General features: G+C 45.1%; 1 protein-coding gene across 1 annotated transcript in view; it reads left to right on the forward strand.

Moving 5' to 3' along the window:
• The window catches only part of LOC100024209 (protein argonaute-1), a 34350-nt gene that overhangs the window by 4983 nt on the left and 10325 nt on the right, over window positions 1-19042 (forward strand). The window contains exons 2-15 of the mRNA XM_001364162.4: window positions 2474-2657; window positions 3741-3861; window positions 4410-4591; window positions 5102-5238; window positions 5866-6000; window positions 6191-6278; window positions 6935-7082; window positions 10270-10389; window positions 10832-10954; window positions 11226-11359; window positions 12999-13183; window positions 16277-16436; window positions 16545-16635; window positions 17840-18034. Coding sequence (XP_001364199.1) covers window positions 2474-2657; window positions 3741-3861; window positions 4410-4591; window positions 5102-5238; window positions 5866-6000; window positions 6191-6278; window positions 6935-7082; window positions 10270-10389; window positions 10832-10954; window positions 11226-11359; window positions 12999-13183; window positions 16277-16436; window positions 16545-16635; window positions 17840-18034 — 2003 coding nt within the window. The remainder of the gene's footprint in view (window positions 1-2473; window positions 2658-3740; window positions 3862-4409; window positions 4592-5101; window positions 5239-5865; window positions 6001-6190; window positions 6279-6934; window positions 7083-10269; window positions 10390-10831; window positions 10955-11225; window positions 11360-12998; window positions 13184-16276; window positions 16437-16544; window positions 16636-17839; window positions 18035-19042) is intronic.

The raw sequence follows: 19042 nt of genomic DNA on the forward strand, positions 1-19042 counted from the left end.
AATTCTACTGAAATACAATTTTCAGAATATTAGAAAACAGATTCATGGGCCCCAGGTTGTAATCCCTATTTTAGATCTTGTTGTGAGTGATGGGAAAGAGGTCCCTTGATGGGAGAGGGCTTTGTGAGCAGGTGTGTTAGCATTGTGGATAGTGGAGGGGGAAGGAGGATAGCTCCCTTTTGGTCTCTGAAATAAGGAGGGCATAGTTTGAAGGTGGGAGCTGGGGTGCCTCTACCATCCCTCCTGTACTCTGAATTCTTACTGAAGAGCCCCCACCCTCCAGAAGGGATGGGAGTGTAGTTTTTGGTGTTGGGACTGGGGAGAAGGGCCCTGCTGTCCATTCCTTAGAGAGTGGGCTGGAATAGGAGAGGGCCACTGTCCCATTTTAGCTATTGGAAAAACCAGTCGATTCTGAAACCTCCAGGTAGCTGGAGGACCAGGGCCTTCCTTGTAGATTTTTGTCTGCAGTTTCCCTGTGCTGCTGGGGTGTGTGTGTGTGTGTGTGTGTGTGTGTGTGTGTGTGTGTGTGTGTGTGTGTGTGTGTTTGTATCTGTCTAGCTTGGCGTAGTAGTGGAGAGAGCAGATCAGGAAACCAGGGTTTGAGTACCAGCTTTGCGGTTGTGTAACCTTGGGCAAGGCCCTTCTCCTTTCCGAGCTGGGGTTTCTTCATCCATCAAATGAAAGGGGTTGGGCCAGATGTTCTCTGAGGCCCCCTCCAGCTCCATGTCTGAATCTCCAGTGCTCTGTGGATCTGGGTTTATATGGCCCTCCATCATTGTTCATTCATATAGTCAACAAACATGTATTGATTGTCTCCTGTGTGTCAGGCACCATGTCTGCTTCTGTGTGGCTGTCACTTCTGCAGCTGAGTGTCCAGCATTTGCTATCTAGTGCACGTCTGCATGTGTGTCTGGCCTGGCCTAGGCTTGGCAGGAGAAGCTAGGGGTGGGGGACCCAAGGCAGGAGGGAAAGTGAGCAAACCTTTCTCCTGGCTGAGGAGCCAGGGAGGTGGCGCTTTAGTCACCTGGAAACTGGCCTGGAAGCAGGGCTCTGACAGCCCCCAGGGAGCCTTGGGGATTAAGGGGATTGGGGGAAGTAGGGGCCTAGCACTAGGGGCCTTCCTAGTTTCAAGAATGAGATGGAGTTGAGGAACTGATGGGAGAGGGCTTGGCTAGCAGGTGTGTTCTGTATCCTGGGGATGTTGGAGGAGGAAAGAGAGGATCTCCCCCTTGGTCTCAGACCCCCACAATTCTGAGACTAGGGGACAGTGAGAATGTGGGAGCTGTGGGCCCCCCATCCCTTTTTTACTCTGAACTCTCCCTGACCTCCCCCCTCTCCCTAAGAAAGGATAGGACAGTGGGGTTTTGGTGTTGGGGCCAGGGGGAGGGGCCCTGCTGTCCAGACAGTGAAAGCTGAGCTGGGGGGGAGGTGTCTTGTCTGTCTCCCTGTGTCTGATCTGGGCTGGTTTTATTACCCCACCCTCCCCCAAGCCCTGGGACCCCAGTGAGATTAAACAATAACAGAAGAAAGACAAAGCAGGCTCAGAGCCTGACAGTGACCCCCTTCCCCCCAGCTGGAGAATGGGGATGGGGGGGGGGTGGCTATTCTGTGGAAGGGAGAAAGAAAGGCAGACCAAAGAGCTAACCTTAGAAACCCAGGGGGATTGGGGAGGCCAAACCTGGCCCCGCCCCCAGGGCCCCTTCTGTCTGTCTGCAGGAATCGATTCTGGAGGGAGGGAGGGAGGGAGAAAGGGAGGGGAAGGAAAGAAGAGAAGACTTAGAGCTTTTGCTATGGAGAGCTGGGGGGAAGGGGAGGCTGAAGCCAGACTTTGGGCCCTGATTGAAGTAGGGAAAATTAGACATCTAGCTGGGAGATGGGTTAAAGCATCTTACAGAGAATATCTTTCCCTCCCACCTCCCAGATTCCCCTGGGTCCCAGGGGCTCCTCTGGCCAGCTTTCCTGTGGGACACTTTTGGTACAGAATGCTAGTCCTTTGAGGCTTTACAGTCAGGTTGAGAGTTAGACTGGGTCTGTGGGTACAGTAGGAGATAAAGTCTTTGGATTTACATTGACATGCTGTATAGTAGGAAGATCTTTCCTCAGTGGTCAGAAATGTAAAACTCTTCAGATGGGCAATTGAGGAAAACCTAGTCTATCTGGAGAAGCCTGGGCCTCCAGCTGGTGGAGGCTTAGTTAGAAGAGACCCAGCCATAGTAATAACTGTTACCTCCTCTGTACCAACTGGGCCAGGTTTCCCCCAGGATAAATGGTTGCTAGGGGAGACCCCCTTTCTTCAAAGCCCAATTTGAATATAAACTTTCAGGAAGCCTTTCCTAACACATCCTGATCCCCCAGCTCAGAGGGATTTCTTTTCCCAGATCTAGTCCTTAATGTTTGATGAATTGAACTGAATTGAGTTGACAGGATGATGGTGGCTTCTCTGCCTGAGCTCCTTTGTTTTGTTCCTCTATAGCTGCAGGCACCTACCTGCCCCCCCTGCAGCAGGTGTTTCAGGCCCCGAGACGGCCTGGGATAGGCACCGTAGGCAAGCCCATCAAGCTTTTGGCCAACTATTTCGAGGTAGACATCCCCAAGATCGACGTCTACCACTATGAGGTGGACATCAAACCGGACAAGTGTCCCCGCAGAGTCAACAGGTAAGGCAAGTATTGCAGCCCCTCCAAACCCCAACCCTTAGCTTATGAGAACTCCCTTTTTTCACTTGGAACCTCCCCCCTCCAGTCTCTCCTCCCTGACTCGGGGCTCTCTGATCCTCTTTTCTCCAACTCAGAACTCTGTCACTCCCCTCCCTGATTCAGAAACCGTTGTCCCTCCCCTCTCCAACTTGTAAGTCTTTGTCTCTCTCCTCTCCTACTCAGAACTCCCTGTTACTTTCTTTTTAACTTGGAACCCCATGTTCTCTTTTTTTTGACTTGGCACCCCCTCTGCTTTCTCTCTTGGAACTCCTTGTCTCTCCTCTTCCTAAGGAAAGACCTTGAAGTCCATATTTCTTCTCCTTAACTTTTTTCTTCTCCACCTCCCTATCACATTGTGATTAGAATGTGCCTTTTGTCCCTATCTCTTCTTCTCCCTTGCTTCTGACCAATGGGAATATTCTAAGGAATGAGATGAGAAAGCATAGACAATAAAGGAGCAGCGGCTGGATGAAGGGAATGGATGTTGTCTTCTTTAATTTATAACCCTCTTGAGATTACAAATGGTGTTCTTTCTTCTAGCTAGACTAAATTCTGATCTCTAGAAGGAGTTGTGGGGTGGGATCCTCAACACTAATGGATATATTCATAATCCATGTACTTTTTCAGTTGAGGGAACCCCTCAGAATTGAGAGTGAGGGAAAAAGTTGGAGTGGCTACGTGGTCTAAAAAGACAGAGAATCCATGGTTTTTGGAATAAGAAGACCTGAATTTGAGAGCCAGCTCTGACACTAGCTGTGTGATCCTGAGAAAGTCACTTAACCCCTGAACCTCAGTTTCTTCATCTATAGAATGGGGATAAAAATCACTAGATAGTAATTGTTTCTCATAAGGATGTTAAGGGGTAAAGGGCTCTGTAAATTGTGAAGCACTCTGTCATCATGGAATATTATTATTAAGTGCATTTGTGACCCTGGGGTGAATTTTCCCTTTAAGTACTAGAGAGTAAGAGGAAGACTTAGGTGATTTCTTGAAACCTTTTGGAACTAAGGACTCTATGAGCCTCTTTCTTTTCCTCCCCTACAGAGAGGTGGTGGAATATATGGTCCAGCATTTCAAACCACAGATTTTTGGTGACCGGAAACCTGTCTATGATGGAAAGAAGAACATCTACACAGTTACTGCCTTGCCTATTGGCAATGAAAGGGTGAGGGCCCAAGGATTGTATGAGACTGATGTGTTTCCAGAGCATGATGATAGGGAGGGAGGATGTCCAGCCCACGGCATTGCCTTAGGTCTAAGCATAAAGCTTTTGTCTTCTTTCTGACTTGATTCAGCCTAAAGACATTGCCTGAAATAAGAGGGCTCTTGGTTCCCAGTGGACTGGACTAAGATTAGATCTAAAGAACTTCCTGTTGGAGAGGGTTTGGCAACTTCCTATTCCTACCCCAGTCTCCATTGGTTGGCCAAGCTGGGCCTAAAGACAGTGTTGAATAGGATGGCCTGTTTATAGACACCTGCAAGTTGAAGGAATTGTTTTTCAAGATGAATCGGGTATCTGAGAGCAGGAGGGCATAGTTGTCATGTTCTGACTATATGCATAATACTATCTTGGATTCTGAAGAGATAGAAAGTTAGGTAAAACACAACCAACTTCTATTCTCATAGATGTTACAGCCTAGGAGGGGTGTGTTGGGCAGGGATATAAGTGCTAGCTAGCTCTGTTCCTTTCCTCTACCTTATTTCCTCCCAAAGGTGGATTTCGAGGTGACAATCCCTGGTGAAGGGAAGGATCGGATCTTCAAGGTTTCTATCAAATGGATGGCCATTGTCAGTTGGCGTATGCTTCACGAGGCCCTGGTCAGTGGCCAGATTCCTGTCCCCTTAGAGTCTGTGCAGGCACTGGATGTGGCCATGAGGCACCTGGCATCTATGAGGTATTTAAGTGAAGGGACCCCCTGGGACCCTGAGCAGATGACCACTGCTCAGTTTGTGAAGAAGTTCATATTGGGATACGGAAGATGTCCAGGTTGGGTGGTAAGGGTATTTTAGATGTTGTGGCAACAAGTAGTAAGGACCTTGAATAAGAAGGAGACCTACCTTTATTAGCCCTCTGTCTAACTTCCAGGGCTTCATTCTTATTCTCCAGACATAGGAGAGTGAATACAAATGAGACATTATATCTCCATCATCTCTCCCTTCTATAAGGTTCTAAGTTCTTCCCCCTGTTTTATCTCATTGATACTTTCTGCAGCCACCCTTCCTGGAAAAGGAGAGGGAAACCTAGCCAGGGACAGATACTTTATTCTCAGAGCAAAGCAGGAAGTGGAATTTGGATTAGAACCTGGGTGTCTAGGCTCTTGGAATATGATTTTTTCTTATTGAGTGGGAATGTGGAATTGAGGGTGGTATGCTTGAGGGACCAGGTCTCTACTCATTCCTCCTAGGTACACCCCTGTTGGCCGTTCCTTCTTTTCTCCCCCTGAGGGCTACTACCACCCTCTGGGGGGTGGGCGTGAGGTCTGGTTTGGCTTCCACCAGTCTGTTCGGCCAGCTATGTGGAAAATGATGTTGAATATTGATGGTGAGTAACAGAGGTGGGGGTGAGGGGAATATACCCAGTTCTTGGCCCTGCCCAGCCCTATGGTCAGTCATGGTGTCTTTCCACCCTTCCACCTTGTTCTGTACTTTGTTTTGGAGGAGCCAGAAGTCTACTTTATATTTAAAGTCAGGGAATTAAACTAAATCCGTGGTTCCAAACCCTTTTAAGTTTACCGCTGTAATTTCAACACAGTCCATCTCCCCTTTCTCCTGATGAAGAAAATTCAGAATGACAAACTACTTTTGATCAGGTTGTATATAGTTCATCACAGCAGCATCTGCATATTTGGAAAGTAATAGTACACAGAGGTGTAAGACATAATATTTATTCAATCTGTAGAAAGTATGTTTGCCTATTGATTATACTAAATAATGATGCATATTTTGTTGGATATATAAAGTGAAGGTCAACATGATAATGGTTGGTGTCATGGTGCATCGCTTCTGGGACCTCTTAGATTAACTCTAGATTCCAGACAGGGGAGTGCTGAATTTAAGCATTAAATACTGGAATTCTAAGACATATGAGTTTCTCCCCTTGAAATAGTTGCGTCCCCCTCCAGTCAGACCTCCGTTTTCCTCTGAGCTGTCTCCTGCCCTATCCCTGCAGTTTCAGCCACAGCTTTCTATAAAGCACAGCCAGTAATTGAGTTCATGTGTGAAGTCCTTGACATAAGGAACATCGATGAGCAGCCCAAACCACTCACTGACTCCCAGAGAGTTCGATTCACCAAGGAGATCAAAGGTGAGTGTTGCTGCTGATGAATTTGAGGATACAAGGGGTTCCACCAAGGGAGAACAATGTGTCTGGGTGTAAAAGTTGGCCTTTGTGATGTTGGGTAGATTTAGCAAATGGTGGTGACTGAGCCTATTTTTGGTGGGAATCCTCCCTTAAAATTTCTCCTTTTTCTCTATCTTCCCTCTCTCCATCTCAGGCCTGAAGGTAGAGGTGACCCACTGTGGGCAGATGAAGAGGAAATACCGAGTGTGTAACGTCACCCGCCGGCCTGCCAGCCATCAGACGTAAGTGGGCAGGGCTACTGGCTCACATCCAGGAGCGGATGCCGAGTGATTATCCAGCTGCTAGGAAGGGGGCATGAGGGAAGTGGTAGAGGGCCCAGAAACCTGATAGTCCTTTTCATAGATATGGGCCCTGGGATTTGGACCATCTGTCTGTCCTGGGATGGTTGTGTAAGCTTGTATTCCCATGGCCTTTCCACCTGCCATGCACACATGGACAGAAACAGTCCTCCTTCCCTCATCACAGATATCTTCCTGCTTCCTGACTTGATGGGGTTTATCCTAAAACTCTGGAAGTTTCCTGATCACTGGGGGATGGGGGGGGGGATTGTAGGGGGGATTGGAACAGCAGGAGCAAGGAATTTGGACCTCATTCCAACATCATTAGCCTATCTCTTTTGGAGGAACTTAGGTGTGCTGAATTCCTATCGCTCTATCTTAGAAGATCAGTGCTATGCCTGGCTTGTGTGTCTTCTCATAAGGCTCCAACACTGCCTGGCTCTTTTCTCCTCCACTTCTCCCCTCAGCCCCTTCCCTTTCCATTTGAGTAGGTAGCAGTAGTCAGAGAAAGGGAGAGAATTTAGTATTTCTAAAGATAGAGGGAATAGGGATGTGATTGGGGGTGGGGGGGGCTTACTAACCTGCTTCCTCCCCCATAGGTTTCCCTTGCAGTTGGAGAGTGGGCAGACTGTAGAGTGCACTGTGGCCCAGTATTTCAAGCAGAAGTACAACCTACAACTTAAGTACCCCCACCTGCCATGCCTGCAGGTTGGCCAGGAACAAAAACATACCTACCTGCCTTTGGAGGTGAGGTTCCTCCCTTCCATTGGTCTTCTCTTTCATACTTTCCCAGCCATCCCCAATTCCCTTGCCATCCTCTTGCCTTCTTTTTTCTCATGTCTCCCATTTTCAGATTGGGAAACTGAGGGGTATGAGTGGCTTCTCCAGACACATTAGGGAGGATTAAAGTGAATGGAAATTATTTCTTCTGAATATCTACCTGCCCCCAAACCACAAAGCTGCTTTATTTTTCCTTCCTACCCTATATCAATGGAACAAGTTGGGTAATTTAGTGCTTAATAGAGGACTTGATGGATGGTTTTCTCAGGGCAGAGATGTCAGAGACCTACACCTGTCCTCACCCTTTCATCTCTGCTTTCTATGACTGGAAACCCCAAAGGACCTAAAACCATTTGGCCATACAGGTGTACCTTACTCTTAGAAGAGATGCTCCCAAAATGTTAACATGTAAACCAAATTCAGTTTTCCCAATGGCTTTTACTGAAAGATAAGACATATTCCTTTTGGAAAATGTTTGGGCCACAAGTGAAAATAACATCTTGCTCTAAATGACAAATCTCTAAAAATTACTTACAAAAGAAAAACATTTGTCCTTTACAGCTAGTACTCAATATGTAAACAAAAGTGAGCTATCTTCCTCAGTGCCACCCCCCCTGCTTTACCTTCCTTAAAGGTCTACAAAGAGAAATGAGTGACTATGTCCTTGTTCTAACCCCCTGGATCAAAAAGTCCCATGTGCTTTTCTTTACTGGATCTTCCAGTAAGAGTCTGGAGAAGCTCCCTTGAGTATCCCAGGCTTTTTTCTTGCCACTGTGGAAAAAACTGTGAGATCTGTAAAAGGATAATGCAGTCCTTTGCCAAAGGGAGGGGAATGATGGGTTCTGAGGGCACTTCCAAAGTGGAAATCTAGTGATCCTCTGAGAAGACAGAAACACAGCAGGGAGTGAGATCCAGAAATAATAGGAAAGGAACCAAGAAGAATAGGAAGTGCTTAGGGGCTATATTCACTGAAAAATGGGTGAAACTGGGATAGAAATAATTAGGGAGCACAGTGACATGAGCTCTTAGAAATTCTGGAAAAATAGAATTTTAGGGAATATAGAAAGTCAATGTTGCCCCTAGGGAATAAAGATTACCAAGTAAATTCTGTTTCTGTTTATGCTGTTACTTCCAAAGAATATCCTTTGAAAGCTTCTGCCTTCTCTTTGCCAGCTTTGACTTGTTGACTTTGACTGCTTGTTTCTGCCCATTATAAGTGAAACTTTTTTGATTTCCATACCAGGAAGCTAAATAATACTAGCACCTCACAAGCAGTGTTGTATTGTAGAATCACTGGAGTCCAAAGACCTAGGTTCAAGTATTGACACTAGGTTCCCTATACTGACACTCACTTTTTGGGTGTCCTTGGACAATGACAGTGTCTCTAAACCTCACTTTCCTCCCCTATTCAAGGAAGATAACAGTACATGAATTATGGGTCTCCCAGGCTTGGTGTGAGCACAACACTTTGTAGGTCTTTAAGCTGTGGTTTCCTCTGTTCTCTCTTATGGGGTGATCCTGGGGATCAAATGAGATAATCGACGGGAAGATACTTTGTCTACCATAAACCTATTGTAATTTGTCATGATTCAGGAATGCTTGGCTTTTTGGCCAGAACCTTAAGAATATAAACAGAAATTTGATTTATTAATTTTCTTCATGATTTCTCCCTATTTGAACCAGTAGCCTGGTGCCCATTCTTTGGCAGAATTTACCTGTTGTCAGCAATGCTGTCTTAGTGGACTCTCTAGTCTCAAATATTCCCTGCCTTCCTGATTAGCTAGATGTGGATTAATCACTGTGGATTATTTTATAGGAAATGATTAATCTCTGGTTGACGAATTTCCATTGCTTTCTCTTATCAAACGCCGGGGCTATGTTATTTCTCATTTTCTACCTTCATCCTTCCATCAGTGTTTGAGCCCAGGGAGTACAGACTCATTAAGCCCAGTATAGTAGGAAAGGAACCTGTAGTAGGAGGACATCATCAGAAACCCTTGCTCTACCCAGCGAGAATTTATTACATGCCTATTCTATGCAGGGCCCTGTGGTTGGTGTTAGAGGCAAAAAAAGAGACCAAAAAATGACACATAGAGCTTATTAGCTATTTTTAAAACCTTTATCTTCTGTTTTATGAGTAATACTAAGTATTGGTTCCAAGGCAGAAGAGGGGTAAGGCCCAAACTACTGGGTTTTTAGGAAGTATCTAAGACCAGGTTTGAACCCAGGATCTTCTGTTTCTAGGCCTAGCTCTCTATCCACTGAGCTGCCTCTCTCATACTCAGATAACTATAATATAAGTCTGCTAAGACATGGATATGCTAGTTAGCCCAGATATATTCAAGAAAGGGATGAATCACATCCTATTGGGCTATCCTTTTACCAGAAAGAATAACTCTTTCCCAATTCCTTCCCATAGGGAACTCTAAAGGGAATTAGGATTCCTAATACTTCTAGAGTTTACACAGATTGACTCCTTGGTCTCTGTACAAACCTTAAAAGGCATTCCCATTCAATGGATAAAGTAACTGAGTGTGAAAGAGGACAAACTGACCTACAATCACATAGCTTAAGAGGGTCAGACGGGACAGGGACTTGAACCCAGGATTCAGATTTCTCTAAGTCTACTTCTCTACTTGAAGTCCCACAGAAGAATAAGAATGTTAAAAGCAGACCTAAAAAGACAGAAACTGCTTCTACCCTTTTGAGATGAGTTCATTCTGAAGCCTCTAAGGTAGAGAGGTCAGTTTGGGAATTATGGTTAATCATCATCATGCACTCCAAAGACGAATGTAAATCCAACTTCTATAGTGTTTCAGGGGAGCTAGATATTTAGAGGAATCCTCTAGGAAATCCTTTTGTAATACAAAATAATCATCTCTTCATTTATTGTGTAAATTTTTATTTTTATAAACTTAGAGCTTTCTTAAAGTCTATACCTGTATGCCAAATTAGACTGCTCATGATTCTGGTTTTCTGTTCCTTCTTGGGGTTGAATAAAGGGTTGCAGTCAAGTCTAAAGCCAGGGATCTTGACTTTTTATGGGGACTCTCAGAAAAGGATGAGGAGATGTGAGTTTGGAGGTGAAAGAGATCCCAGATCTGTGTGTGTGTGTGTATGCACACATATGTACATGCATGCCCATGTTCTCCAGGTCTGTAACATTGTGGCTGGACAGCGTTGTATCAAGAAGCTGACGGACAATCAGACTTCGACCATGATCAAAGCAACTGCAAGATCAGCTCCGGACAGACAGGAAGAGATCAGCCGCCTGGTAAGAGGACTTTCTCTGGAGGACTGCTAGACTCTGTTGCTCCAAAGAAAATCTGCCTGGGGCTGGTAAAGATGGAGTCAGGTCCCAGGATCCTGGCTGTAGTGTCGTATAGCTTCTTACCCTCAAAGGGACCCATGTGAGCCTGACAAAATATAATACGGGAGACTCATTCTTATTTGTCTTAGTTTTTCAGCTTGAGGTCTCTTTGTCTCCTCTGCCCCTAGCTTGCTCCTTCCCACACAAATTCACTCTGTGCCCCAAGCCCCAGGTCTAGATACCCTCCACAATACCTTAGTTCAAAGGGAGACGAGAGGTCACAATCTTTAGTTTCATTGATGCCCTGCTGCCTGGTTTTAGTTAGACTTCCCTAATTTCCTTCATACATACTCCAAGCCAATAACATCCTCAAATGTAATTTTCCTTGTTCCTAATTTCCGAACAGATGAAGAATGCCAGTTACAATCTAGATCCCTACATCCAGGAGTTTGGGATCAAAGTGAGAGATGACATGACAGAAGTGACCGGCCGAGTGCTCCCAGCTCCAATCCTGCAGTATGGTGGACGGGTGAGCTAGGGCAGGAGCCAATGAACTAACCAGGGTCCATCTGGTCCCAACTTAATAACAGAAGAGACCTTGGGCCAGGGAGTAAGCCACGATCACATTTGGGGACAGGAGATGGGAAGCACAGGCCCCTCCAATGATGTGGCTTACTTAATGGGGTTGGGGAAGGAGGAGAAATGGCAGCCTTGAGGTTTTATCCTCCCATCCTGGGGTTTGATTAGGATACCCCAGGCAGTAAGTAATCAGTGTTTGTCTTTTACCCATGTGTTCTCAGAACCGAGCCATTGCCACACCCAACCAAGGTGTATGGGACATGCGAGGAAAGCAGTTCTACAATGGAATTGAAATCAAAGTCTGGGCCATTGCCTGCTTTGCACCCCAAAAGCAGTGTCGGGAAGAGGTGCTGAAGTAAGGAGTTCAGGGTGGGCTAGGATCTCTGCCCCACTAAACCATAGCATTCTGCCTTGTCCCCTCTTGTCTAGAAACTGATTTTTGTTTCTGGGTTGGGTCTTGTTTAGATGTTCCCCAGAAGCCCCCTCCCTTACCCCCCAACAAAGAGAGCCAAGGTGGGGGAGGGGAGGGGAAAGGTTCTTTATTTAATGTCCCTTTCTCAGGTCAAACTTGTCCTTAGGGGCAGCTTCCCTCAGACACCCCCATTCCCATCTCTTGAGGGAATTCCTTGATTGTTGTAGCCTGACTTTGCAGGAAGTGATTTGGAAGCAGATTAGTTCTAGCCCAGGCCTAGGATGAGACTGTCTTCAAATCTTATTTAGGAAAAGGAAAGGGAGTAGAACTTGATGTATACCAATGACTGACACATCTCCAGGATTGTTCTCTCTCTTGATAGAACCCTCTAAATTCCAGTCTGGTTTGGGCTTGGGCCTCTGCTGCTTGGATGCCCCGCCTCAATCCCCTGGGGCCCTTCTGAAAAAAGTTCTTCCTTAGATTGAGCCAAAGTCAGCCTTCCCGTGACTCTTCCCTCCTTCCCCTCCCCCTGGATCCTAGTTCTGCCCTCTGGGGCTCAGAACAACTCCAGAATCTTTTTGCATACCAGCCATCACAGATATTAGAAGGCAGCTGTCATGTCTTCCAAAAGTCTTCTCTTCTCTAGCCTCAGCATTCTTTATTCTTTCAAACTGTTCCCTCATATGACATGGTTTCTGGCTTACTCTGTCCTTGCCTTCATGGACACACTCATCCTTAAAGTGTTTCCGAAACACAACCCAGATGAGGGCTGTCTGGGAGAGGCAGCCCAACTGTTGCTTCCTTATTTTAGAGCCTCTACTAGGTATCTATTAAAGCAGCTCAAGAACTATTTAGGTTTTTTCTTCTTTTTTTTTTTTAAACTAGCCATATTATACTCTTGCTTTATGTAGAACATGAAGTCACTCAAACTCCTCCTGCTGAAAACCTGTCTGATGAACTCTTTTCAGTGACTGTGTATATTGTTGTCCATTCTACCGTGTCCCCTCTCCCCCAGCTTGAGGGCTTCATGTTTATCACTGTTTGGTTCCATCTTATTGGCCTTTCCACACTTTCAGGTTCCATTTCTGTCATCTGGCCTGTTAGCCATCTCAGCATAAGTGTCTGAACCCTCCCCAAGGTATTTGAATTTGGACAGTAATCATAAGATTTGGATCATGGGTTTAGGTAGAACTGAAAGAGATCTTAGAAATTATCTATTCCATTTCCCTCCTTTACAGATGAAGAAACTGAGGCTCAGAGGTGTAAAGAATTGTCCGAGGTCACATAAGAGCAAGGAGCAGAGCCAGAGTTTGAATACCAGTCTTCCTTTTCCAAATCCAGAACTCTTTCTTTTATGTTGCACTGCTTCTTGAAGCCTTAGCCCAAATGAATGAAGCTCTAGTTAGGGAGTTTGAGGGGGAAGATGATTCTTTGAAATCTCAGCCCAATGGCCACCAGGTCTCACCTTCCCTCAGAAGAGAGGGGCTCTGAGCCCTGAGGATACACTCAGTGGTTCTTCTAGGCTGCCAGGCTCTTAGTGCTTCCCTCCCACTCCCCCCTCCCTCTTTCCCATGCCCTGCAGGAACTTCACAGACCAGCTCCGTAAGATTTCCAAGGATGCAGGGATGCCCATCCAGGGCCAACCTTGTTTCTGCAAATACGCGCAGGGTGCCGACAGCGTGGAGCCCATGTTCCGGCATCTCAAGAACACCTACTCGGGGCTGCAGCTCATCATCGTTATCCTGCCTGGGAAGACACCTGTGTATGGTGCGGCTCCTCCTGGGGAAGGCCATGGAAATAGGGGCTTTGAGATTGAGAGAGCAGCCCCAATGATTGGGAGGTGTAAGGACATAATCCAGGCCCTGGAGGGGACTCCCACCCTGAGAGATTAAGGAAAGTTAGGGCATGGGGAAAGAGCCCTCAATTTTTTGCTTCAGTGAACTAGAGTGGGGAGGGAGCCAGGACACATGTGGAGCCTCAGGGCTGGTAGATGAGCTGCCTGGATCTGCTCCCTTGGGTTAGTTTTTGACTTTCTGGTTACAGGCAGAAGCCTGCCCAAATTCCTCATGAAGAGCACCTCTAGGCTGACCTTTTACTTACTCTGGAGAGTGCATATTACCATGACACAAGACAAAGCCCTGTAAAAAGTTAGGAATGTTGCTGTCAGGTCTCAGTTCTCAGCAAATGGCCAGTCTGCTGAGTAAACTCTTCCTTCCTCTTTACCTCTCAATTGGCATCATTTACCAATCCTTTCCTCCATTGGGGCTCTGCAGTCTCTCTTTTCTCTGATCCCCGATTCCATCAGTTAATCAACAAATAGTTAAGGGCCTATTCGACTGAGACCCTGGACTCATCTCTGAGTACACAAAGATGAGTCAGGACACATAGTCCCTGTTCTCAAGGAACTTATCATCTAATAATGGGGGATAAGATATGTATAACAAATAGCTTTGTTATTATCAACTACAATGTGGCAAAACAAAAAAATAATTGCTGTGAGAAATTTGAGGAAGGAGAGGTCATTTCCCACCTCTTCAGATCCCTTGGGCCTGGGACCATGCTAGGTCTCCCCAATACTAAGAAAAAAAGTTTAAAAGAAAACCCCTTCCCACAACCCTACTTCCGCCTTGCCTGACCATCCTAGCTCTCCTCCATTTTACTATCAAACCTTCCTTAAGAGTCATCTATGCTCAGTCCCCCACTTGAAGCCCTTGCTTCATCCCTGCACCTGTTCCTTAGCCTTCACTCCAAAATCTGCATTCTCTTCTCATAGCTGCTAAAAATCCTCTTGGTGGAGTACTCTCTTTGCAAGGTCACCAATGAATTTCCTTCTCACCAAATGCCATCTTCTCAAGCCTCATCCTCATTAGCATCTGCTTTTGATGTTCTCCATCCTCTCTTGGCTTCTCCTCTTTTTCCATTGTGCTCCTGTTTTTCCTACCTCTCTGACCATTCCTTCTTTGACTCCACTTGTTTCAGTCCCTAAACATGGGCATTTCCAGTGTTGTCATCTCACTCTTCTTTCCTCTTGGCAATCTCATTCACTGCCATAGTATTAATTGCCACTTCTATTCAAACTGTTAACACATATATGCATATATTTGTCATATATGCATATAGAGATAAAATTTCCAACTTCAACCTCTCTTCTCTACTCTCCCCTTCTCTCTCCTCTTCTCTCTCTTCTCCTCCTCTCTCCCTTCTTCTCTGCCTTCTCCTCAACTCTCCCATCTTCTCCCCTCTCCTTTCTTTTCCCTTTCTTTCTCTTTACCTTCCCTTCTCTCCTTTCTCCCTATTTCTCCCTCCCCTCCTATCTCTATCCTTTCTCTACCCTCTTTTCTCCATTCTCCTTTTTCCCCTCCTCTCTTCTCCTCTTCTCTCTCCTTTCTTCTCATCTCTTTTCTTCCTTTCTTCTCTTTTTTTCCTCTTTGCTCTCTCCTCCCCCTTTCCCTTTCATGTTCCAGCTATCTGCCCCTCTGAAAATTCTAAGATTTAAAATATCTTCTCACCACCACTCTTGGCTTTTCCTGTCCATTCTGTGTCCCACTGTCTTGAAACCTCAGTCATCTTTTACTGTCTTCTCTCCCTCACCATACAAACCCTCTCATTTGCCTGAATCCTACTGATTTTTCCATCTAAGTATTTCCCTCATATTCCTCCTTTTCCTTTTCCATTCCTTCTGCCCCCATTCTAATCCAGGCCCTTAACATCATACCTCCAGATTACAAAATAGTTTTCTAATCAGCTATATGCCTCTCGGGTTCTCTGCTCACCAATTGACCCTGCTCCACCCCACCCCTCACCAGAGTGTTCCCCTTTGATTGAAAACTTTTATTTGTTCTTCAGCCCCTCATAAGTAAAGGCTGAACTACTTAGGATATCATTCTGGGCCATCACCCTCTGACTATAATACATACCACTAAGATTGTCCTACCTGAAACAATGAAGGATTTCCTTCTCTCCACATGTAGCCCCATCCCTAGTCTCTACCTATTAAAATCTCAATTATATTTTTATTATATAGTTATATAGTTCTAGTAATATTTAAAAAGAGCTTTAAGGCTGATTTTAAAAAATACTTTTTAACCCTTCGAGGTAGGAATACAAATATTCCTATTTTATAGAAAAGTTAACTTTTTACTGGCTGAAATGTGGGAGATTGAAAAGTCTACCAAGATGATCTGTCTGTATTTGGCTTTTTAAATAATGAAATAGCCAATAAATATGCCTCTTTGTTACAGGGATAGGATGACCCCAAAGTTTGTAGGAACCTTGTACTCAAGACATTTCTATCCCCTTTCTCAAAACTCTTTTTTCCTTCTCTTCATTAGTGTCCCCTGGTTAGGATTTGGCTCACCCACCACACCCTTTTCTTCTAGATAGTAGGAGAGCTACCTTTCTGAGCAGAAAGGGGTGTTTAGAAAATAGCATAACTGATGTATAAAGAACCCAGGAAGTACTTGGATTTGTGGAATGAGATTTTTAGAACTGGCAAAGACTTTAGAAACCACCTAGACCAACTCCCTTATTAGAAGGGAAACAAGCCAAGAAGTGGAAAACGGTTGTCTAAGGTCACTTAGCTAAGTAGTAAAAGGAACTATGTATGTGAAAGCTGTCTTTTAAGGAACTACATACGTATTCTTTTGTTAACTGCCTATGTTACTGGTAGGAAAATTGAGCTACTTTGTTTTTGCTTAGAGGAGCAGCACTTTGCAGTGGTTTCACTTCCACATCACTGCATCATAGAAGAATTATACCAACAACTTGAATGTAGGCATCTTGGCTTCCTAGGTGGAGACATGAATTTATATCCCTTTTCCTTTCTTCCCTTTTCTCTCTCACTCTCTCCTTGGCCTTCAGCGGAGGTAAAGCGTGTAGGGGACACGCTCCTGGGCATGGCCACTCAGTGTGTGCAAGTGAAGAATGTGGTGAAGACATCTCCCCAGACTCTGTCCAATCTCTGTCTCAAAATCAATGTCAAACTTGGAGGAATCAACAACATCCTAGTCCCTCATCAGCGGTATGAGCAGGGGGGCATGGGAGAGATGGACTGAACTTGGAATTTGAACAGGCTGGGGAATGGGAATGAAAGAGTTTTATTCCTGACTTTTATATTCTTCCTCCTTAGCTCAGCTGTCTTTCAGCAGCCTGTCATATTCCTGGGAGCAGATGTCACTCATCCTCCAGCAGGGGATGGGAAAAAGCCCTCCATCACAGCTGTGAGTGACTCCTTCTCAGCCCTAGCTTTCCCATGTGCAACATCTCCTCCTTCCCCACATGTAGACAATACACTAGCAACTGCCCACTTCCCATATCACTGAGATATCTTCTACTTAGCCTCTTTGATCCCCTTTTCCCATACCAGTTGTCAGTGACTTCCCTCCCCCTACCAGTTCTTAACCATCTAAGGGAGGTCATTCTTGGAGAGGGGAATCCCTTCACACCATACAAAATCATGCATGCACATGTTCATATAAACTCTTTCTTCATTTATGCTCCTTGGTGCCCTTCCCTGTCCTACTGAACAGGGAACTGGGCAGGGTTGATAAAGTGGGCTGGGGATCAGTGAGAATGAATTCCCCTGCTTTGGAAACTGCCAGCAGGTGGTGCATTTGTTCTAAACACTAGCTGAACAACCCTCAGCAAGGAGTGAGGGATGAGAAAGTCATTCCTGGTAGAGGTGAGTGTCTTAGTCTCTGTTAGTCTCCTTCCCAGGATTGCCCCCTCCCCTTCCTCCTACCTAGAAAAGTACTGGATTAGGGTAGGGACAGTCTGTCCCCTAATTCCCAGCTCAGGACTGGGTTTCTGAAAATCAGAGATTTCCAGTTCCCTTCTTGAGGCCTTTGGTCTATTTCCAACATGAAGGATTGGTTCTAACCATCCATTCCCTGAAAACCCACTGCCTCATTGAGGGGAAGAAAGTCTTCAGAGCCCCTCAGAGTTAACATTTTCTTGCTCCAAATATGACATTCTCAGTACAGGGAAGGGAAGGAGCAAGGCTTAACTTGTCATTCTCTAGCTTTCTCCTATAGTCCTTCACTTGCCCACAATGGCAAGGGCCTTTTGCAGGTCCTTCTTTCTGCATCCCTACACGTTGTATCCTTCCTGTAATTTCTTCATAGTTTTCACATAGAGTAGCACTCTTTATGATCCCCTCCTACCTGTTCCCTCTTGTCACATCAAACTCCATTGTGGCAAAGTAATTGGGGGAACTAGCAGCTTTTTTGATGCCCATGGAAAGCCCTGACCTTGTTTAGAAATCAAATTATAAGCAGCCATGGGTTGTTACAGATGAGAGGAGGCCAGCCCATATACCATACTTTGAAAACATGTTCCCAAGACTTCTTAAGTCTGGACAGAGGGTTGAAGAGAAGAATGGGGCTAAGCTGGGTTCTCTCTGACTTCTTGGTCATCCTCTGTCAGGTGGTTGGCAGCATGGATGCTCACCCAAGTCGTTACTGTGCAACAGTTCGTGTCCAACGACCCAGGCAGGAAATCATTGAGGATCTATCTTACATGGTGCGGGAGCTACTCATACAGTTCTACAAATCCACCCGATTTAAACCTACCCGAATTATCTTCTATCGAGATGGTGTCCCAGAGGGTCAGCTCCCACAGGTGAGGGGTCCTGGGGGTGGGGGCAGAGACCTTGAGGTATCCAGACCAGGTTAGGCCTCAGAGCAAGGGAAAAACAAAGAAAGAACTGACCTCCTGGAAAGTCCTTAAAGAACTTTTCTTCCCTGACCTCCAGTCATCTCTACTCTGTTGATGAGGAAGCTGAGGCATAGGTTAAGACTGTGGAGACAAATCCAAATCCAATTTATGATAAATGGAAAAAAAATCCAAGTCTTTCAAATTCCTCCATCCCAGCCTGCAGTAATATGACTGGCAAGTGATGCCAAGCCAAGTGGTAAAGCTTATTCTGAAGACAGATTTGAAGAGGGGTAGAGTAATATTGCTCTAATATTGCTGCATCAGAGGTTGTGTATCACTTAGTGACTTCTGGTGTATCATTCTAAATTAGGGAGGTACTGATATTATCAGTAGATTTTTCCTTTAAGATATCTAACATCTGTGCCTCCCTTTTCCCTGCCTGGCCAGTGCCTCACTCTGGACCTTTTCTTTCCAATATTTTGTCAAGAGATACTGCCAGATTTCTAGTTTTAATACACAGTGCTGATTTCATCATTTCCTTATTCAAATGCCTTCAGTGATTCCCCATTGCCTATGAATAAGATCACATAGTTTCATAGTTGGAGTGTCCCTTGGAGGGTATCTAGTCCATTCCCATTATGAATACATCTTTTCCGTTCTTTATTAAATGCCAGCTATGTGCCAGGCCAAGCATTGGATCAAATAAACATTAATTAAAAATAAGATTAAAACCTCCTGGAAAAGGGGTCATCCAGACTCAAGTATGAAAACCTCTTTTGATGAGATAACCATTACCTTCTAAGACAAGCTTTTACACTTTTTCATGGTTCTAATTGTTGGTGATTTTTTTCATTTAACAAACCTAAATCTGTCTACATCTTATCCCGGTTGCTCTCTATTCTTCTCTAAAGCAAAAGATAAGTCTGGTTCTTTTTCTTAATTTTTAAAAAATCATCACCAAACAGAAAACAT

This window comes from Monodelphis domestica, chromosome 4, assembly GCF_027887165.1.
Source record: "Monodelphis domestica isolate mMonDom1 chromosome 4, mMonDom1.pri, whole genome shotgun sequence".
Lineage (NCBI taxonomy): Eukaryota > Metazoa > Chordata > Mammalia > Didelphimorphia > Didelphidae > Monodelphis > Monodelphis domestica.